This window comes from Perca flavescens, chromosome 14, assembly GCF_004354835.1.
Source record: "Perca flavescens isolate YP-PL-M2 chromosome 14, PFLA_1.0, whole genome shotgun sequence".
Taxonomy (NCBI): domain Eukaryota; kingdom Metazoa; phylum Chordata; class Actinopteri; order Perciformes; family Percidae; genus Perca; species Perca flavescens.
The window spans coordinates 23958041-23981038 of record NC_041344.1 but is presented as its reverse complement, the minus strand read 5'-3'; the positions used below and the strand labels follow the sequence as shown (position 1 = coordinate 23981038).

The 22998-nt window shown below is 40.7% G+C and overlaps 3 protein-coding genes across 5 annotated transcripts; all 3 read left to right on the top strand.

Annotated features, from left to right (window-relative positions):
• The first annotated feature begins 385 nt into the window (after positions 1-385).
• Positions 386-5376, top strand: zbtb8b (zinc finger and BTB domain containing 8B). Of its 3 annotated transcripts, none has more exons than XM_028597593.1 (5): positions 386-477; positions 2612-2787; positions 3114-4008; positions 4164-4342; positions 4835-5376. In XM_028597593.1, the coding sequence occupies exons 2-5, from the start codon at positions 2614-2616 to the stop codon at positions 5153-5155; spliced, it is 1569 nt and encodes a 522-aa protein (XP_028453394.1). In that variant the 5' UTR covers positions 386-477; positions 2612-2613; the 3' UTR covers positions 5156-5376. The 3 variants fall into 3 exon arrangements, with proteins under 3 accessions (XP_028453394.1, XP_028453395.1, XP_028453396.1); XM_028597594.1 differs by having other exon boundaries at positions 2606-2787; XM_028597595.1 differs by lacking the exon at positions 386-477 and adding an exon at positions 493-634 and having other exon boundaries at positions 2606-2787.
• A 1323-nt stretch (positions 5377-6699) lies between these two features.
• Positions 6700-12719, top strand: LOC114567875 (tissue alpha-L-fucosidase). Its single transcript, XM_028597061.1, has 7 exons — positions 6700-7233; positions 7654-7788; positions 8132-8375; positions 9302-9502; positions 10815-11005; positions 11582-11681; positions 11778-12719. Exons 1-7 carry the CDS (start codon positions 6869-6871, stop codon positions 11910-11912), a joined length of 1371 nt encoding a protein of 456 aa, XP_028452862.1. The 5' UTR covers positions 6700-6868; the 3' UTR covers positions 11913-12719.
• Positions 12720-13900: 1181 nt separating this feature from the next.
• On the top strand, positions 13901-22169 carry LOC114567876 (tissue alpha-L-fucosidase). Its single transcript, XM_028597062.1, has 8 exons — positions 13901-14504; positions 14651-14785; positions 15344-15481; positions 15624-15729; positions 16231-16431; positions 16913-17103; positions 21194-21293; positions 21563-22169. Exons 1-8 carry the CDS (start codon positions 14164-14166, stop codon positions 21695-21697), a joined length of 1347 nt encoding a protein of 448 aa, XP_028452863.1. The 5' UTR covers positions 13901-14163; the 3' UTR covers positions 21698-22169.
• Positions 22170-22998: the final 829 nt, after the last annotated feature.

Here is a 22998-nt window from a genome sequence, read left to right as displayed (position 1 = left end):
GTGAACATTGTAGTAAAAAAGCAAAAAAACATTGTATCATAAGTCAGTATAAACTATGCAATTTACATAAAAATGTATATAAAATCTTTGACATGAAACATCTTACTCTGGGTCAAACTTGGGACAGCACCAGATAATCTTGCTATTAATGAAAGTCCCATTGTCAAATTACATTATAGCCAGAGAGGGTATCCATTCCGTTAGACCAAATTGGATTGGACCAGTGTCTTCTGGATTTTTTCAAATTAATTTAAACGCCCCAATAAGTGAATTTACAAACATCAAGTTCATTAAACTGCATGTAGGAACTGTGCCGTAAGGGCTACGCCTCCGTCGGCTACCGATTGGATGCATGAAAAACGTCACTTATTGCTAAAAGCGGAAGTTGTTATATGGCTACTGGACAATGCACCTTGCTAATCTAAATTATTGTGTTATGATAAAGCTATTCTCGCGTTCAGTCGCGTAATTACACAGGTGAGACCGTATTATATATATATATATATATGTCCTTTTATCTCACGGTCGGTGAACATGCTTTGTAAAGTACAGTCGCTGTTGTAAGTCTGCCGTTTTGTTTAGCTAATAAAGTATCACTAAATGGCTACTCGGCGCTAGCAACACAAGTTAGCTTGTAAGTAATCACTGAAATAACGTTAGAGATTATTATTGTCCCCTTCCATGTTTATTTCCTCTGTCAAACCTGTGTCTATTTGCTTTGTATGTTTAAGCCTCGCTGTCTTTTAGGGTATTAAACATCGCCTAACCTCAGTGATTTGAACTGCACTAGCTACTCTAATGCATATAAGCATATCAATGGAAGGTTTTCTCCTTTCCCTTTAAGTATTTAGAATTGCCATTTTTCTGAAATGTGCTATTAAAGCTGCCTTGCCTCTCCCTGTAAACCATTTGGACTTAGTACTGTAATAAATAAGTATTTAATAATCTAACACAGTGGAGAAACCGTCTCCTATGAAGACATTTCAAGTAGGGCTGGGCGATATCAATATTATGAAAATCAAATATCACGATATTTTTGACCAGAGATATCGATACAGAGACGATTAGGGCTGCCACCTCTTAGTCGATTAGTCGACTAATCGGTCGTTTTGGTCTTAGTCGACTAAGATTTCTTTAGTCGATTAGTCATTTTTTATGCTTATTCATGCTTAATTACTTATTTCCAAGAAACTTCTGAGTACATTTATGGTAAACACAAGATTTGAATTGGTGCTTTTGCAGGATTAATTGTGGAGAAACTCAGTTTTACAGATGGTTAATTAACTACATTTATATTGTGCTTTTCTAGTCCTAACCACCTCTCAAAGCGCACAGCTCTGTCAATTAAATCAACTAATCGATTAGTCGACAAAATCGTATAAGTGTTAGTCGACTAAGAATTTCTTTAGTCGAGGACAGCCCTTGAGACGATATTGTAGTGTTGACTATTGGTGCTTTCACAAAAATATTTACACAATGAGATTTTTGATAAATAATCCTCAGTAATATATAATGACTAAGTGGGTAAAGGCAAATAATAGAACAGATACAACAGTCTGGTAAGTTCAGAAAATGACATCACTTTACTGTAATGCAACACTTATGTCATATTATGATATTAAGATATCCTAATAAGATAAATCTAATACGATATCTAGTCTCATATCAAGATATCGATATAATATTGATATATTGCCCAGCTCTAATTTCAAGACAAGTGTCCCACAACATCATAATTAATGTAGTTTGGCACTACAGAACCAAAAAGTCTTATATCAACATTCTACTGTTTCCCCTTTTAAACTCACACTTACATACTTACATGGTTTATTGGAGGTTCCCAGTAACAGCCGAAAGAAAGTTGTTGATGCAACCTTTGTCAATTAGGTCTCCGCCCCAAAGCTATGGAACCCACTGCCTAAGGATACCAGGAAAGCCAGCTTGCTAAATGTGTTTTAAAAGAAAGCTGAACACGTATTTCTTCACTTCAGTGTTTAACTAGCTGTGGCTTCCCTGATAACAGGCCTGACACTTGTTTTTGCACTTCGCTTTGCACTGCTGCAATTCTTTTAAAATGTTGTATTTCACTTGATTTTATGCATTCTGCAAGTGTTTTACAGATTATGTATCATTTAAGTTTCTTAAATTAAATGTTGACTATTGATAGTCTGTGTCCGTTCTATTGTGTTTATTATAGCATCAGTCACCTAGGCGCTGATTGGCAGAAAGTCCATTTGAGTTTTTGTCTTAAAGATTTCAAATCACCACTGATGTAGAAAAGAAAAGATAGGAACAGAGATAAAGAGAATGGAGACCTTTTGATGCTGCTGCAATGTTTATTGATGTGCATCCTGCAAATATGGCTACTGATTTTAATATTTTTTACTTTTTTATTATTCATTGGGTTTTATTTTCCATTTTATGTTATGCATTCTTTATATTCTATTTCATCTTATTTGATGGCATTCTGTCCCTGTTTTTACGTTTTCTATTTTCCCTTATTTCCGCTTTGTGCTACATTCCTTGTATGAAAGGCGCTGTACAAATACATTTTATTATATATTAATTGTCTCTCTCTTCTCTCTCCTTGGCGGGGCTCACTGAGGTATAGACATGGAAGTGCCTTGCTACCTGCCCAAACTGCTCTTTGAGCTCAATGAGCAGCGTAAGAGGGACTTCTTCTGTGACTGCAGCATCCTCGTCGAAGGTCGTGTCTTCAAGGCCCATCGTAATGTGTTGTTTGCTGGGAGCGGATATTTCCGGGCTCTTCTGGTTCACTATCTGCAGGTGAGAATAGCTTTTATCAAGGCTTTCCAACTTTTTTTATTTCTAGGAGAGGTGGGCAAGTTTTGGGCATGGCTTCTTAGAAACAAATGTAATGAGTTGGCTAAGATAATATTGTCTTGTCAATTATTACTTTAATGCCTTAAAATGCAAACCACTTTCTATTAAAGCAGTAAAGAATAATGGTTGGTGGGAACTGGTTTGGAGGTCTGGTCTAGTTTGTTAATGTGACAGCTGATTCTCCGTTGCTCTTGCTGGCCATACATTGCTGATTTTGTCAAAGTAGGGCATCCAGTGTACCTGCTAAGGTATGTACCGTGTCTTTTCAGGATAGCGGGCAGCGCTACAGCACCGCATCGCTGGACATTGTGACGGCCGATGCCTTCTCTATTATCCTGGACTTCCTTTACTCTGGCCGCTTGGCCCTGAACAGAAGCAATGTCATCGAGGTGATGTCAGCAGGAAGCTACCTGCAGATGACCGATCTGGTGAACTTTTGTAAGGGATACATCCGCTCATCTTTGGAAATATGCAACAAGGAGAAAGAGCGGAACACCGAGAAGGAGAACCAGGCACAGGATAGAGCGATAGGTCCTGCAGACAGCGGCACTCCTGCTGCGTCAGTCTCCAGTGGTGCGGGGGCCACTGAGCCTCATTCACAGGCTGCAGAGGCAAATACAGGGCCAGGTTTAGGTTTGGAGACTGTGACCTCTCCTAGAACCCCCTTGTCTATCCCTGTCGCCACAACTCTGGGCACCAGCAGAGACATGGACAGAGACTACCATTCCAGGGAGGAATTTGCATCTGGGAGTGAAGGACAGAAAGGACAAATGGATCAGACAAACCTCTCATCCTCGTCGTCGTCTGCCCTGACCCCAGAGTTGGTGAACCCCAAGATAGAGTATGACCCCGACGAGGAGCTAATGGAGTCCCCCGACACCAAAGACCTAGCCTCGTATCCCGGGCCCTCTCTCCATCACCCTCATCATAGCAGACTGCTTCCTCCCTCGCCCTCCAATGAGCGCTCTCCCTTGGGATACAGCCCTTCCTTTAATGCCAGGCAGCTGATGGAGATGCTGGCCAGAGGTGAAGGCCCCAGTCCTCTGGGGGACAGAGTGGGACAGCGCTTTGCCCAAACAGGAGGAGGCAGAATTGACGAGGGTTTAGGGTTTGCGGGATCATCTATCATGGAGATCCAGTCTGATTGGCTCGGAGAGGACACAGGTAATTGGCAAGATCCATCTAAGCTCATGCAAATGGCCCGAGGGTGACATAGGTCTTCCTGTAAACACACTGAAGCAAATACCATGCTGCATTCAATGGATTCTCAATTTTCATTGAGGTAAATCTGAACTGCTGGCCTCTCTCTCCCCCTGCAGGCGATGGTTTGGTAGTGCCAGTGAAACTCCACAAGTGCCCATTCTGTCCGTACACCGCCAAGCAGAAGGGGATCATGAAGAGACACATCCGCTGCCACACAGGAGAGAGGCCCTTCCCCTGTCCCATGTGTGGCAAGAGGTTCACAAGACAGGAGCACCTCCGCAGCCATGCCCTCAGTGTAAAAAAATCTGTGTGACTGCATGAATCTGAATCTAAGAATTTTGATTATTCACGTTTTTTAAAGGCTTTTTTTTAATTATTATTGGATTTTATTGGGAAATTGCACAGTGGCAGTGATGTGTCCCCTTGTTGTAGTTCACAGATGAATTGTTTTATTTTGTCTCGCTTGTAGTAGAATTGTACAATAATGTCAATAATACGCAGTTAAGATTAAATGGTATGCCGAAAAAACAGTTAAAGCCAGTAATTGCTAGCCGCTAGTTGTAAACAGTAATTAGCCACCTCACTCTTTAATTGAGTGCTGTTACATTCTGTTCTTTCCCCCCTGTTGCTTGTGCTTTGTGTGCAGTGAAGGAATTATAATGAGAGCAGTAAATCTGTTGGCGTCTATATTGCTGTTCTTCTCCTATAATAATCTAAAATTTGGCATTGGCCTGCGCATAAGGATTCACAAGTATGTTGTCTCTCTTGCTGTGTTGACCATCAACAGGTCCACAGGCACTGCTGGCCAGTATCATGCAAGAGCTGCAGGCGAACCTTCACTGGATCCGGCGTTTCACCAGGACTCAAGCGCTTCGGCATCTGCGACAGCTGCAACTGCGTGACCACCACTCACGATGATTCCGCCTCCGTTCACCCCGCCAGCCAACCAGAGTCCATGGAACGCGCAGATGGGGGTACAGATTGGTCCAGTTTTATGGACGACGTAGATGAGGTGGAGGTTGGCAGGGTGGAGGACTTGGTAGAGAAACAAATGCTTGAAAGGCAGCTGGCTGTCTGCACTGATGTCGATAACACAGTGAATCTGTAGCGGCACTTGGAGAAGAAAACAATTTCTTTAACTGTTTTACTGTTCAACAACTGTAGCCATACTGTTATTGATGTTAAATTATTACTGTGAGATGGCCTTATTTATTGACTCATTGATGATAGACAAAGTGGTTTGTTACACGTTTTATTTTGCACCAAAAGATGGCAGTTCACAGATGAAATTTGCATTGTGGGTATTGTTGCAATAAATGTGTTGTGTAATAGTTGACATATTTCCTTTTTAATCACACGTTTTCTCTTTTTATGGGCTTTTATACATGTAAATACTATCTAATCTTGTGATATATATGTACATTTCCCTGCTGCCTGTCATGGATTTGGTTATCATGGAACAGGTTATCAACCTGCAGTATTGATACAAAAGTGCCATGTGGTGCCATCTAGTGGTTGTGCCCCTACCAGAGAAAAATTATTCAGTGTTTTTTTTTTTTTTTTTAATGATTCAGTGTTTAGGAATCTTCACTAGCCTGGGAAAACCCTGATGAACTTCCGGCAAATTTGAGATTTGCTCTGCAAGTCAGTCTGGCCAAGAGCCCATTCAAGCCCATTTCCAATTTTTCCAAATCGAGGCACCAATCACAACCGCTGAGGCGGGCTTTACACGATGACGATAGCGCAGCGACGGCGAGCAACTTTTTGTTTACATTCAACATGACGGCCACCGAAGCGCAGCAACCCGTTGATGCCGCTGTCGCCGCTACTTCACCCGGATCGTTGGTCTCTCTGATTGGTTGAAGGACTGTCCAATTGCGTCCAGAGGCATTTGAGTGGCGTCCGTTGGTGACGCCCCTTTGGAAATGGGCTGTGAATGAAGCTTGCCCAGACCCACTCTCAGTTACAACTGAGAAGGGTCTGGTGTCAACTAGGCTCAGTCTTCACTGAAATCAAAGGCTTTTTTTTTGAATTCAGGAAGCAACTGACTTCATTACAATGTATAAACTGTTTCTTTGTTTTTCATGGAATTGCACAAGTTAGTAAACTACTGAATCAAATCTGAGTAGGACGTTTTATTGAAGCCACTTTATGTAAGAAGTAGACTGAACCAAACTGTGCTGCTGGAGGAATGTCTCACCTTACTCTACATTACTCTGGACCTCATTAGGTTACCATGGTATTCTTACCCAAACCTAATCAATCTCACATCTTATGTCATATGTTGTTTTGTTCATATACACTGCCATATTACCGGTTTGCTTACTTCTGACAGGGAGTGTTCGGATCTTTGTTAGGGTGAGGACACATTGATTCAGAATCAGAAAAGCATTTAATGCCACAGTAAGTTACACTTACTTGGATATATTACCTTGGTATATAATATTTATAATGGTGTACCAATGCTAAAACACAAATGTCAGACGTGATGTTCACCAGTTTGGCTCTCTGAAAAAAAAGCTGCATGGTTACAGATGATTGTCAGACGACAGTCTGTATGATTGAGTGTGAAACTAGCCAATCCGACCAACGAAGGTAAGGTACTAGCCAATCAGAGGCAGGTTAGGGCGGGACATTACCTAGAAAACGCAGATTCGCCCACCGGAGGGCGTAAACACAGTTTGCCCACAATTGCCAACAACAGCATTTTAGGTGTAAAGCATGTGACACACAGCGTTAAAAAGTCACCTGTCCCCCGCCCTCAGACTGCACATGACAAGAGCTCTTTAACCGCCAACACATAGCCTACTCACGAGGGACCATGGCCCTTCCGATGCGGCCTACATGCATTATACCTTTGATTTGTGTCATTATGTGGGCACCTGGATGTACAGCGCGCTACGCAGCGAACTGGACCAGTCTGGATGCCAGACCCCTGCCCAAGTGGTTCGACGAGGCGAAGATCGGGATTTTCGTCCACTGGGGGGTCTTCTCGGTCCCCGGCTTCGGGCAGTTTAGTGAGTGGTTTTGGTACTGGTGGCGCTCCCAAAAGCGCACTGAAGAAGTTAAGTTCATGCTGAAGAACTACCCGCCGGGCTTCAAATACGCGGATTTTGCGTCCGAATTTCGCGCAGAGTTCTTCCAACCGGACAACTGGGCAGACATATTCAAAGCCTCTGGAGCCAGGTAATTGTCATCCGCTATCTTCCTGGTGCCACAGTGCACGCAAATGTACCAACCTGTTGCTGTAATTTACATCTCTTCCTGTTGTGCACAAAGAAGTGCGCAAACCTGCTGTACAACTCTTCTTTTAATGGGCCACAGTGCGCTACATAATGGGCCCAAACCTGCTGTACTAGTATCTGAGTTAGTTTGGATTGCAGATGTTTGTTTAGTTGCCAGTGTTTGCTCAGCCACAGCTCCACCTGCAGGTGCCATGTATATATGCTTGCTTGTAGGTAGTGTTCTATATTTTTTCATCTTATAGTAATCACGTGTCTCTCAAAAGTCATATCAGAATATGTTTAACGTAGTAATCTACCGTCTCACTTCTTTGTCCCATAAATGTGAAGTGCCATTCATGTGCCCATGCTTTTACAATTCCAGGTATGTGGTTTTCACATCCAAACACCATGAAGGATTCACAAACTGGCCCTCAGCGGGCTCTTGGAACTGGAACTCCGTAGATGTAGGTCCTCACCGGGATCTGGTGGGAGAACTGGCCACAGCTATCAGGAAGAAGTAAGGAGATCAGGAGAAGGATCCTTCACCTACATTCATTCAATTATACATGTATCTAGTTAGGGAGCATAGATAATAAGATATGATGTTAATAAATAAATTCATTCATTTAGAGCTGCAAAGATTAAAAGATTAGTTGTCAACTATTAAATTAATCGGCAACTATTTTCATAATTGATTAATCTGTTATGGTTAATCATATTCTAAATCTAAAATGAGTCAGGTAGACATAGTTGACTTAAAAGTGTGTGTGTGTGTGTGTGTGTGTGTGTGTGTGTGTGTGTGTGTGTGTGTGTGTGTGTGTGTGTGTGTGTTTGTGTGTACTCATGTTCTTCACCAACAGGTCCCTGCACTTTGGTCTCTACCACTCTCTATATGAATGGTACCATCCCCTTTACTTGGCGGACCGAGCCTCTGGATATAAGACTCAGAATTTTGTTGCCCAAAAGGCTCTTCCAGAGCTAGTGGACCTCGTGATGTCGTACAAACCCGACCTGATCTGGTCTGACGGGGACTGGGAAGCAACAGATACCTACTGGAACTCCACCGAGTTCCTGGCCTGGCTCTACAATGACAGCCCAATCAAGGTGAAATAGAGTGTTTACAACAAGAGCATGTTTATTTAACATTCTATAATCACTATATTAAAATGTAAAATTTTTACACTGTTTACCTATTAGTTTTCGTATTGATTTTAAAATTCTTTTACTAGTTCATAAGGGACTACGCGGCCTAGCACCAGACAAATTCTTTTTATTTTATGAAACGGGAAGGCCCCTTAGATCCTCCAACTCTTCTCTTTTAGCTGTTCCACAAAGCGGAACAAAAACTTGTGGTAATGCATCATTTAGCTACTATGCACCGATACGTTGCAACAGCCTGCCTGAGGATCTGAGAGGAGCTGGAAATATAAATACCTTTTTAAACGGAGACTAAAAAACCTACTTATTCAGTCTGGCTTTCACGTCTTCTAATTATAATTTTATTATCTCTTATTTTATTATTTTAAGTGTTTTATATTTCTTATAACTTGGTTTCAGTGTTTTTATATATATATATATATATATATATATATATATATATATATATATATATATATATATATATATATATATATATATACACACCTATATATTTTATAGGTATTAAGACAGTTATTGTCTTAATTATTTTTATAAGAATTCATAGTTTTATATTATGATTGATATTGTTTTAAACATTTTATAGTTTTTTTTTAAATGTATTGTATTCATTTTTTATTTATATTAGTGTGCATTGGTCTCTAAAATCCATTAATAAATATTTTTCTCTTATTCCTTTTTCTTGTCTGTTTTTCAGTCACTGTTCAGCACTTTGAATAACATTTTGTCACGTTTTGAAAGGTGCTATATAAATAAAGATTGATTGATATTAAATCATCCGTAGCATTTTATCACATGTGAGAAATAAACTATTTAATAAAGTAGCAGCAGTCTTTTTTTCTGTGGATAACCATTTGTGTGTTTCTCTCCAGGATGTGGTGGTTACCAATGACAGGTGGGGTCAGGGCTGCTACTGCAAACATGGAGGCTACTACAACTGCGCTGACCGGTACACGCCTGGTAAACTTCCAGACCACAAATGGGAGAAATGCCAGTCCATCGACAGCCGTTCCTGGGGCTACCGAAGGGACATGATGCTGAGCGAAATCATGGACCTGCCGTCCATCATTAAGGTGAAAGGTCACAGTAGGTCTTTGACTACAACTGTACGCCCAGTTAGGGCTGGGCAATGTATCGATATTATATCGACATCGATAAATGAGGCTGGATATCATCTTACATTATGGATATCCTAATATCTTTATGACACAAGTGTTGTCTTTTCCTGGTTTCAGAGGCTGCATTACAGTACAGTGATGTTAGTTTCTGAACTCACCAGACTTACTAGCTGTTTTATTATGTGCCTTTACCCATTTAGTCATTGTAGCCACATTATTGGTGATTATTTATCTAAACTCTCATTGTGAAAATATTTTGTGAAAGCACCAACAGTCAACCCTACATACAATGTTAATGAAAAACTCAGATACGAATGTTTGGGAGATTTTGATGAATTACACAGAAGCATTTAATGAACACTCAATTAAGGAGACTAATTAACCCTCCTGTCGTCTTCGGGTCAAATTTAAACCAAATTTTGGTTTCTTTCAACCAAATTGTCAAAAAATAATGTTGATTGTTCCATACAACCATTACTCTTCACAAGTAAAATAAAAGATCAGCTCAGTACTTTGGGTGTTTTATTCCATTTTTATAGCTTTTGGAGAGTAAAAAAATGATAAAAGAACGTTAGAAAAGAGTGACAAAAAAAAATGTCGGAAATAGCTTCAAAAACGTGGGGGGAAAAAACAACAAAAAACGTCAAGTGCAGGAAAAATGTGAGAAAAAAAAATTTGGGAAAAAGCGACAGAAGTGTTGAAAAAGACAACCACCTTGACCTAGAAAAATAAAAAGCTGCATGTTTGACAGGAAGACAACACAAGGGTTAAGCAGGCAGTGCAGTTTAACCACGGTGTGTTATTGTGCAGTGCCTTCCCAACTCTCTGTAGTTCCTGTCTCCTTGAAGGGATATTTATACGGTACTCATGCTGGAGGCGTTACGTTTAGCTGAACCTTTTAAAAGGTATACAAAGATATTGCAGGTGCCTAAAACACAGATGCTAAAGCATAGTTCAGCCTATCTCTCTCTCTCTCTCTCTCTCTCTCTGGGAAGTATGCAAAACTGTAGCAGGGCCACCAACCCCCAAAAGGAGGCAGTCCTGAAACCAAACCTTGCCTTATCATGCAGCTGTCTACAGTCTGTGTATCTGTCTGAGCTTTCCCTTTGTCTCCTCTGGAAATTCCACCAAATACAATATCGCCGCCATATTGACATCGATGTATCAAAAATATTGTGATGTTTTTTTTTCAATATCGCCTAGCTCTACATCCAGTCACTTTGTGATTTGACGATCTTGCATTAATCTCCCACTCTCTTTTCCTCAGGACATGGTGTATGTGGTGGCAATGGGTGGTAACTACCTGCTGAACATTGGGCCGATGTCAGATGGCATGATTGCCCCGGTGTTTGAGGAGAGGCTGAGGGGACTTGGTGCCTGGTTGGGGATTAATGGGGAGGCCATCTATGCTTCCAAACCCTGGAGGGTCCAGCAGGAGAACAGCACTGTCACTGTCTGGTGAGAATGTCATTTTGTGTTTCTTTTTCCAATTCCATTTTCTGCCTCTTAACCCTCCTGTTGTCTTAGGGTCAAATTTGACCCGTTTTTCAAAGTTTCTTTAGCATAAATTTGGGTTTCTTTCAACCAAATTGCCCCAAAAGTAACATGGATGGTTCCATGAAACGCTCTTCACAAGTCAAATTTAAGGATCAGTTCACTGGTATAATTGACTTTTGAGTGTTTTTATTTAAGTTTATAGCCTCATTCTGACTAAACTTTGACAGTCTGTGATTATCCAACAACATCCTCTGATCTGAATCTTAGTCAAAATAATTCATACTTTCTGCTGTAACTCAAAAATTAGGTATCATTTCATAAAGGCAAAATGAGGTTTATTGACCATAAAGTCCAAAAATGTGGTAATAAGTTGCTGTTAGTGTATACTGGTGGTAGTTGAAAAAAAGCACAAAACTTTGAAAAATGCTGCAAAAACAGGCTAAGCCAGATAGTCCAGTCCTCTCTCTAGCAACATATTGCAAAATAATGCAAAGCCTGTAGACGTTTGGCTTAAACCACTGTTTGCTCCTATTCTAGGTACACTGCTAACACCAAAACCGTTTACGCCATAATCCTTGGCTGGCCGTCCAAACAACCACTTCAGCTCACAGCACCAAAGACGTCTGGAGCCACACGAGTAAGCCTTACACCTGTATGCCTAATACAGTTTAATCCCAGTTAACCTCATTTGTCCTAATCATAAACTCTACACACTGCTCATTTACATCCACAGGTTACACTTCTGGACTATCCTAATGTTCCACTGAAATGGGCACCAGTGACACCAACAGGACTGACCATTGTTATGCCTGCAATGCCAGCATCTCCTGGGAATGCCTGGTGTCTAAAACTGGAGGGAGTGGTCTAATGTCAGGGAGTTGTAACAAAAGACCAGTTAGTCTTTAGGTCAGGGGACATGTCTGTTACACTTTACTTTACTGTGTGTGTGCAATTGTAAATTAAGTAAACAATGGGATTTAAGTGGGATTTTACTGTGCATTTAGTATGCACCATAATATTAAAAGGCTGTCACCTTTCCAATGAATCTGAATGATGAAATGTCATGTTTGAAGTCATTGAAAAATGTACTGCTATTAGGTAATCGCTGTCATTTCTCCTTATTGAGCTCCTATGTTCACTTATCCTGTGTTTTAGTGAACATGATGTATTACCTTCATTTTTTTTTTCCCAGTATAAGGATGAGTGAAGTAGTTACATTTGACCGTATTGTTGCACTGAGCACATCATCTGCATTTGTAACATCCATTTGAAAGACATTTCAACAAATCCTGTATAGGCTATTTTTCACAGATGTTTCCATCCCCACGTACAAGACTATATTTAAGATTCTTATCTTTGTGATAAACTAGTAATGGCTCTTTTAAATCTTTAAATTTAGCAGATTCTGATGTGCCAATGTTTTTTTTTTTATGGAGTCCAATATGTGACATTTGGGTATAAGTATAACAAACATGATTGTATGTTTATTTTTCTGTGAGGAATTATTTTGTAACCGTTTGTTTCTTGATTTTGCCAAAACCATATGATTGGCTTCTTCCACCATCGCCTGGATCGCCCTGTTCTCCGTAATGTAATTGTACATTAATCAATTTAATCAAAAGCAGGATGCACAGTGATATTAAAAGGTTGTCAAAATAAACAATCCAACATTGTATGTTTTTTTTGTTTTTTGCCCTATTAGAGGCAGTAGCAGATAAAAAACAAACTTTTTGTGTGCAGCACATGTATAACAGCTGCCACCAAATCTGAGTGTTTGGCATTACATGTTCATTCCTATTTTACTTTAAGTTTGCAGAATTGTTTATCGTACATGTTTTAAAAAGTGGTGGTGACGACCTGCACCTGTAAAATACATATTCTTACATACATCCATGACTGAGGAGGGCGACCGTAGAGTACACTGTGCCAAAAACCATAGAAGAAGAGCGAACGCAAGCCGTTCCATGGTGGGATCAGATGGGTGGGAACCGTGGGATAGTTTTGTTTTTAGCAGAAAGCGAGTATCCGCGGTGCTCCTTAAAGTCTCTGTTGGACTCAAACGGTGACCCATGGGGAAGTCGCGAGATTTAAGTGAGTTTGAGCGGGGTATGATAGTGGGAGCCCGACGCGCCGGCTGCAGCATCTCGGAAACGGTGAACCGGTTGGGCTTTTCAAAGACCGCAGTGTCTCGGGTTTACAGGGAATGGTGTGAGACGCAGAAGACCTCGAGTCAGCGGGGGTCGTGTGGGAGAAAACGCCTCGTCGACGACAGTGGCGAGAGGACGATGGAGAGAGTGTTGGAAGCTAACAACAATGCGACGATGGTGCAGATCCAGGCTCTGTACAACAGCAGCAGCGGGCAGGAGAAGCCCATCTCACTCAGGACTACCCGGCGAACCTTGAAGCGGCTCGGTTACAGCCACAGGCCTCAGCGGCTGGACTCGACACTCGTCCTGGCCGGGCTGGACGCTGTAGCTGTGTACACATCCTGCGAAGAACAGCTGGACACCTCCACGGACCCTGTGTGCAGCGTCGAGAATGACCCGGCATGATAACGTTAGTAAAGAACAAGGATACCTTGCAAAAGATAACGTCCTTCCAAAGAAAAATAAACGTTGCTCACTGGGCGCTTTCTTTTCTTTAAAGAACAATCTACAGAGCTATGTGCAATGTTGTACTGTAGCTAAGTTAGTGATTTTCTCATATCAACGTCTATCCAGAATATTGTTGGCTAGTTTAAATACATTCGTTTTCTTAACATTGTCTAGTTTATACAGATGAATAAGTTCCCATGCAGTTTGTTACATAAAGTTGTAATAAAAAAAACAGACAGACGGTATTTGTCACGTGATAATTCATGTGATTACTAGTCATACGATGGGAAATAGGCTCTAACAATAACAGTCTATGGCTATAACACCTGTAGTGGGAGTCACAACCGTATACAGACTGTACAAATAAGTCTATGGCCACAACAAAAAGTAAGACCAGTCTGTGAAAACATATCGGCGCTAAACTGTCTGACTTAGCTAGCTAGCTAGCTTCCTAGTAGCAATTAAGCTGTGCGTACAGTCGAGAGGAGTGAGCAGGTAGGATAACGTTTAGGCTAACCTGTGATCATGCTAGCCGTGTCCGTCCTCGTCGTTGCTTTAGTTTCTCAAACAGCGGCTCGGTACACTGCGGACTGGACGAGTTTGGACGCCAGACCCCTGCCTCCATGGTACGACGAGGCCAAGGTGGGGATTTTTGTCCACTGGGGTGTGTTTTCTGTCCCCGGGTTTGGTAGCGAGTGGTTTTGGTGGCACTGGCAGGGCCAACAGCCTCCGGACCAGAAGTGTGTGAGCTACATGTCAAAGAACTACCCGCCTGGATTCAGCTACCCGGAGTTTGCTCCCCAGTTTCAAGCTCAGTTCTTCAACCCGGAGGACTGGGCGGACATTTTCAAGGCTTCTGGTGCAAAGTGAGTGTATTTGTTTAGCTAACATTAGCATTGATAACAACCGCTTCACTTCCGGTATCGAACACTTGCATCGGCTCTTTTACCGAATACAGTGCCAGTGGCACTGTGCCACATGTACTTAATGTCAACGTTGCCCTCATTTGCAGATATGTCGTCCTGACTGCCAAACACCACGAAGGATTTACTAACTGGGAGTCTCCAAACTCCTGGAACTGGAATTCAGTTGATACTGGTCCTCACAGGGACCTAGTGGGAGACCTCGGGGAGGCAGTGCGCAACAGGTGGGTCATCAAATGTTATGATGTTCAGGGAAAGTGTTTATATAGCTGGTAATTATTAAAGTGATGACATGAATATGCTAAACATGCATTGAATGAAAGAGTGTGGTACAGCATGTTCTGTTCAGGACATTTTAACTGCTGCTTTTCATCCAATTTGGTCTGTTTTTTTAGTTGTGTGTGTGTGTGTGTGTGTGATTTATTACCAACCTGACTTTTGCAGGATACATGATGTTAGATTGCAGTCAGGTCTAAAGGGGGCTTCCCACGTTGCTCCTCACACTTCACACCCTAATTTGTTATAGCAGGCAAAAGGCAAAAACAAAATATATATTTAGATACCATTAAAAAAAGATTGGTGATTGGTGCATCCTACTCTAGATATCAAGAGAAATGTCCAACACTTAAAATAAGATTACACTTAAATATTGTGTGTGGAATTTTGTAGCTTTTACATTTAACATGGCATTGAGGTATATGGCTTTCCTCAGTTTTAATTTTTCTTATGGATTCTGATTGTTGTCAATGACAGATTGTAACGTTTTTAATTTCCTCATTTAGGTCATTGCACTATGGACTCTACAACTCTTTGTATGAGTGGTTCCACCCTCTCTACCTGATTGACAAGAAGAATGGATTCAAAACACAAGAGTTTGTGATGCATAAACTTCTACCAGAGCTTTATAACATGGTTGTAAGGTCTGTAACACTTAAATTACGCCATCAGCTGAATGCAATACAAGTGTGTTTATATTGGTTATATGGATGTCAATATACAATCACATGTCATACAACCTTATGGCAGTGTGTTTGAACCTTTGCCTTCGTTTTTGTTTTGCAGGTACAGACCTGAGTTGATCTGGTCTGACGGTGACTGGGAAGCACCTGACACCTACTGGAACTCCACCCAATTCCTGGCATGGCTCTACAATGACAGCCCTGTCAAAGTAAGTATTTTTGTAACAATGAAGCAATACATAACTGTTAACTGTGTAAGAATGCTGTACATAGACAAAGTTTTTTATGTTTGTTTTTAATCGTGATTACGATTTCTACTCCTAACGATCCCAAAAACAGAGTAATCGAGAAAAAAAAATTATTTTGCACATTACGTTTTGCAAGTAAACTTTTATTTTGTCCTGTGTTCTGAATGGAGAGGGGAAAAAAAGCTCAAACGGGAAAAGTATTTGAGGGAAATTTCACAGTTCAAGGTGTTTTCACTGTTGATTTGTTTCACGGTTTAAAAAAAAAAAAAAAATATATATATATATAAAAATTATTTCAATAATTACGTCTTTCCGAAAGTCAATGAGTAATCGTGTAAAATAATCGTAATTTCAATATTGACCAAAATAATCGCAATTTTGATTCTTTCCATAATCGAGCAGCCCTATATTCAACTACTGTTTCAGTATGGTTGCATGTACCTTTCGTTGTCTTCCTTGTAGGATACCATTGTGACCAATGACAGATGGGGAAATGGCTGTGCCTGTAAACATGGTGGCTACTATAACTGTGAAGACAAATACACTCCAGGCCAGCTGCCCAAGCACAAATGGGAGAAGTGCACTTCTGTGGACACGTTTTCCTGGGGTTACCGTCGAAACATGAAGATGAGTGAACTGATGAACTTGTCCACTATCATTGAGGTGAGGATATGTGGTAGTATCATTTTTATAACTGATTACCAAATCTGTAATGATAGCCAGACAGGTTCCGCTTTTGTATGTGGCTCTCAAACATGTAGAATACAGATAATTTCTGCTTTTGTGTACATCTGTAATGGACACATTTTTGTTAATTGTTACTTGTGGCTGTGTTAATTGCTAACATATAAATATGTCATAGAAGGCAACATTTCCACAGGAATCAATTTAATCTAATGAGGGAAGTGTTGCTTTTTTTTTTTATCCATCAATTTGCTGATCCATAATTGCCTGTTAGTCATGCGTGCCTTGATTTTTGCCATCATTGTCAAGAGGATACTGCTCCAAAATGAAGCCAAGCACATGATGTGTCAGTCATTTTATTTTTCACTGCTTACAAATGTATAGAATAATAAAACTGATCAGTGAGGGGTCTCTTTCCAGTGACTGACTGGTTGTCCTCCTTCTCCTGCTTCTGTAACAGGATCTGGTTCACACTGTGGCTCTGGGAGGTAACTACCTTCTGAATGTGGGTCCCACACCTGATGGGATGATACCAGCAGTGTTTGAGGAGAGACTCCGGGGTGTTGGAGCCTGGCTCGAGATCAACGGCGAGGCCATCTACGCTTCTGCACCCTGGAGGGTCCAGTACGAAAACACCACTGTACCAGTCTGGTAAGAAGCAGAGGGAGAGCTTAGGGCTGGGCGATATGGACCAAAGATCATATCCCAATTATATTTTGGCTGAATATCGATATACGATATATATCCCGATATTTTTTCCGCAAAGTGAGAGCCAATGTTCAGTCAAAGTCAAAGCCAAATATGACATGTCACAAGTAGTTTCATAGAAACCGGCTATTTCAGTGAACAGTTGCAAAATCAAATGAATATATAATAAACCGGTTTCTTCACCTGGTTCAATGCTCAGCTGTTCAAATAACAATAAAATGTAAACATAAATACTGTATAACAACAGGAGTACCTTTTATGAAATCAAAGCTCCATAAGGTTTGTTGTAGTTTTTTCCAACGTTTTAAATTATTAAATTTTTCTTCTACACATTTTCACCGCTTATTTCTACGTCCCATATTTTCTAATATAGGGCTGGGCGATTATAGAGAAAATCAGATATCTGATATATGTGATATTCTTGACCAAATACCTCGATATCGATATTGCGGCGATATATTCTAGAGTTGACAGTTGGTGCTCTCGCAAAATATCTTCACACTTAGATTTTAGATAAATAATCATTAATAATAGAAGAGCTAGAACAGTCTGGTATGTTCAGAAAAGTACATCACTTCACTGTAATGCAGCCTTTAAAACCAGGGAAAGACACTTATGTCATATCATGATATCACAATATCCAAAATCTAAGATGATATGTAGTCTCATATTACGATATCGATATAATATCGATATATCGCCCAGCCCTAGGAGAGCTGAATCCCAAGAAGCAGTCTGCGATCTTGTAGTTCCTGTTATTTGTAATGAAAGTGAATGCAAGTTGTATAGAGGACAGAAGTGGACTGGAAATAATGTTTACAGACTCAGTTTCAAGTTTGATTTACAATGCACTTAAGTGCAGAATAACATTTGCTTGTATCAAATCACTAATACCCCTTTCACATTGATGTGTGTGTGTGTGTGTGTGTGTGTGTGTGTGTGTGTGTGTGTGTGTGTGTGTGTGTGTGTGTGTGTGTGTGTGTGTGTGTGTGTGTGTGTGGCCTAGGGTCGATTTCATTGTGAATTGCGCACTTGGGTACAAATTATGTGATTGGTTGGAAATGACAGCGGGGCAGTCGTCCCAGGTTGCCGCCTATGTTCGCCGCACACTTTGAATAAACCACAACATAAACTTTGTCTCACTGTGCTTTACGCTGAGTTTTCACCATAGACTGTATAAAACTAGGATGTTCCCAGGCAGCTTCAACAACAGCAGAGCGGAGCGGTTCAATTCATTTCCGAACAGACCGCTGACAGCGGGTGTCTGGATTTTCACTTGTCTCCCTTTAGCACATGTGTCAAACTCAAGGCCCGCGGGCCAAATCCGGCCCCTCGCAAATTCTGATCCGGCCCGCATATCAATCTAGGTTCACAATACATTTTGGCCCACCTAGTTGTGCGCCAAACCAAAAACATGGCAAACGGTTTTTCAACTTGCAATTACGTGACACTAGGGCTGGGCGATATGGTTGAAAACTGTATCACGATATAAGTTTTTCATATCGGTCGCTATCGATAATTATTGATATTTTTTATGACCTATTTAAAATAAGGACCAGGAGAAAAATATATTAAATTTAAACATTTTTATTTTAAACTTAACCCTGCTCTGATTATAATCCCCTCAGTTATAAAAGCAGAAATGTCAACACAACCATGGAAAACACTCAAATAATTCAAATGTAAACAGGTCTAAAATCACAATGAACACTTAACAATTATCTCTTAACATTAAGGTGCAAAATTAAAGAATAAGTAAGAAGTGCTTAATAAAGTGTCATAAAATAGTGCAAAGTGTTAGCTAAATATAAGAAACCTGAGAAGGAACTATTTTCTGCAGGTTTAGTGCTAGGTTGGTAACCTGGCTTCTGGACAGTGCTCAGCACGTCTGCCTCCGTTATTTCTTTGTAGCGTTTAGTAAGGTGCTGATGCAGAGTACCTCTCCATGGCGCTCTGCTGCTTGTGCCGTGTTGCAGCTGCAGATGTTGTTGGACGTTGATGGCGAATACGGCTGTGCTCGAAAGTGTGAGCGCGGCTAAAGTGGTAAAACAAGTTTATGGTATTACCAGTGTTGGTCTGACTACGGTCAGACTTATAAAATCCCCAAAACTGCGATACTGACTTTTCCTGTTTTATCAACGATTTCCTCGCTCGCTGCGGCACTCACTTTCCACTCCACGCCGGTTCTGTTATTGAAGAACACGAGACAGCGATGTGGCGCAACCAAACTTGATACTGTTACATGATTGGCTGTTAGAGTGTCACTCCCCACGTTGCTAGGTTGCCAGAGAGTGAGGGCCTTTGTTCATGCAATCAAACTTGATTCACAACCTCTGGTTTCTTCTGATGAAGAAAAACAAGTTATCGAAAGTTTTATCGACCGCATTTTCTATTGATATTGATTATGTGTCTATCGCGATACATATCGTTATCGTTTTATCGCCCAGCCCTACGTGACACTCAAAGCAGAATTTGGCAAATTTGCCAACTTTGTGGTAGCAAACTGAGAAAATGTAATCACTGTTATGCTTGATTTGCTAAATTCTAAGATGGCTTTAGAACGTTTTTGCTGACTTTTTCAGGGCTTTATGTGGACAAAACTGTAAGTGAGAAGACTATATGAGACGTGCAATAATACAGTCAAAGATATTTGACTTTTTCAATTAAATAAAAACATGTCCATAAACTATACATGTCTGGCCCTTGATGTAATTGAGTGTGGCCCTTAGCGAAATTGAGTTTGACACCCCTGCTTTAGCAGATTGGTAGCGGAGTTTTACAGGCAAAACTGGCTGTAAAAACCGAGTGTTGGAACGTAAACGTATGAAAATAAGATTTGTTTATTACTCTCTGTTCCGCCACATGCCACCCGGCTGCAGACTGCAGTTAAGTGCGGCTTGCTGGGTAGTGTGAATCTCTCTCTCTCTCTTTTTTTTTAAATTTTTATTTAAAAATGAGTCGTAGAGCCAACAGCAAAGCCCAACTTTACTTTTTTTTTTATTGTTTTAAAATAGTCCAGAATCGATACTAGAGTGACCTAATTCCTTGTCCAGCTGCTGCAATAAATATGCAGAGGAGAAGAAATCACTCTGCACAAAAATCATATGAGAAGTGTTTGATCGTTATTTATTTATGCATTAGAATGTAATCGCTGCGAAACTATCATGAAGTAAGCTTTATTTATCTCTCTGTAAAATGACTGATAGTAGCTACAAAACAGTAGTTCTGCTGGTATACAGATGGACTGGAGTGTGTGATGTTAGCTGTCCTCTTAACTGAATTTGACATGAAAGCCCCGCCCATTTCCAGCACGTAAGGTAATTGTTATCCATTGCTCCCGGGTTGACCCACGTGGTCTATTGTCATGACCAGGGTTTACCCATGTTAGTCTATATCCATTGTGTTCCTCTTCTGGGATTGCTCCGGTGCTGCAAGAAATTCCGCCGGATGCATGTCTTTTCCATTTCCTTCTGCTTTCTTTGTGTTGGAATTTTTAATTTAATCTCTGCATGGTAAATTGAGACAGCTAGCTAGACTATCTGTCCAATCTGTTTTCTCTCGCACGACTATTTTGCAGCGGCTCTGTACGGAGCTTAGCGCCGCCCATGACAATTCTGATTGGTTTAAAGAAATGTCATTAAACCAGAGCACGTTTTCCTCCCATCCCCTAATGCTGTGTGGAGTGGCCAGAACCTCCTTCAGCGCGCTTTGGAAGAGGGTCTGGCAAAGCGAGACTGTACCCATGTAGACTGGCTTGGTTTGAATTTCCAAAAGGAGGGTTGAACCCTGATCAGACAACCCTAGCCCAGCCCTGGTAGGTGGTGTGAAAGAGGTAGAATGGATTTTTAAAAAGCTTTGAGAGTATTTTGCCTTTTTATAGTGGTAGTAGAGATACAGACAGTACATGCAAGGAAAGAGAGGGGGATAACGGCAAAGGATGTTGCGGTTTATGTGGTATGCGTTTTAACCACTCGGCTACTGGATGCTCTGAAATTTAGATCGTTGATGCAATTATCGTCTCCACTTTTTCTAGGTATACATCTAAAGGGACTTCTGTCTATGCCATCATGACAACCAAACCCCCCAAGCTGACATTGCAACTATTGGGACCCAAAACATCAGTACTCACTAAGGTAATGGGACTAACAATGTTGTCTGTGTTGTTTTACAGATTATTACAACTCAGTAAAGCCTTGACAGACAGATATGTAACCTTAAATACAGAAATATATGTAGGTTTTATTTGTACCACTCGCTGTCCACAGCATGAATGTTTACAACCAGCGTTATAGCTTTTATTTAATTTACAGAAAGGATATAGGTATGATTCCTAATACATGAAATGTAAAAACAAGAACAAAAACAAAAAAAACTAAATCATTGATTTTGGTCCCTTGTCCAGGTGACCTTGTTGGGGAATCCACATCCCTTACCCTGGTCCCCAGTCCACCCCAATGCTGGTCTTACTGTCCTTCTGCCTGAACTGCCCTATTCCCCAGGTCAGGCCTGGACACTCAAACTGGATGGCATCAAGTGAGCCTTAAACCCCAGAAGTGTTCAACCTCTACAAGGTTGAATATTGAGAATTTGCGCATCTCAGGTTGTCATTATTATTATTATTATTATTATTATTTGTGGGATAAGGGGAAACGAATGTACTATGGTTAAAGAGACAGCGCTTGCGTAATGGATTAGTATTTTTACAAAATTTAAAGAATGGAACTCTCCTTTTTAATGATTCCTTTGTAGCTCTGAGGCTGAAGATTTAATTCGTCACTGTCTCTTAATTGTGCTTATTTTTTTTTTTTAAATGAATGAGTATAAATGAGACGAGGAATTTTCTGTTGAGCCATGTGATGCTGTCCTGGCAGCTTCTCAGCTGTTTAAGAAACAATTCATTTTTTGAAGTGGTTTGTTTGAAAATGAACTGTTTAACACTGCAAACACTTTTTTTATTTTTGTACTGTGTGCTTTGGCTGATTAAAAGGTGATTTGACTTTTCTGATGAATGGTGTTGTACAGTATATTAGTGATCTTAAAGGTTCATGTTATTCTGAAGAAGCTCTGGGAAAAGCTCAGAACTTGGGGTGATCTTTCAAGATATATTAAAATACTGTTGTTCATGGTCCATTTGATTAACATTTTCCTCTAGTGCCCTTAACCTGTAAGTAGAGATGCACCGATAGACCGGCCAGTGACCGGAATTGGCCGGTTTTCACGTGTTCGGCCATGACTGGCGACCGGCAGGTCAGTCTGACATATGCCGATTTCATGCTACAATTAACTGACAACATAAGTTATACGAGTTAAAGTTGTCAAGGACGCACACACGCAACAGCACAATCTCTTTTTCCTGTCTCTCAACTTTTCCGCCGTGTCTCGTGCGTACCCGCTCACGGTGTGAAGCGCGCGTCGGCGTTATTCTCGCACATGTAGGGAACCTCGTGAATTAACCTGCAACATGTCAGCTGTTTGGAAATTTTTAAGTGTGTGTGCAGAAGATAACAAGTTTGCAATATGCAACACCTGCATGGAGGGACGACCCCAAAAACCAGAATCGCATTTCTTTTCTTTTTTTTGGGATATTGGATGTGAAAAGAAGGAAATGGTTCTAACATTGCACTTTAGATGTGTGTGAATTTCCCACACCATGAGTCATTTATATAGTTCTATTTTATAGTTATCAATTATCTGTTCAAAAAATGTTCTATGTTCTGTGCAAAATGTTCTATTAAAGAAAATATAGAAAATAAATATTTGTGTGTGCTATAAAGTGGTTAGAAAAAATGGAATCGGAATCGGCTGGCCTAACTCAAAGAAAATCGGAAATCGGAATCG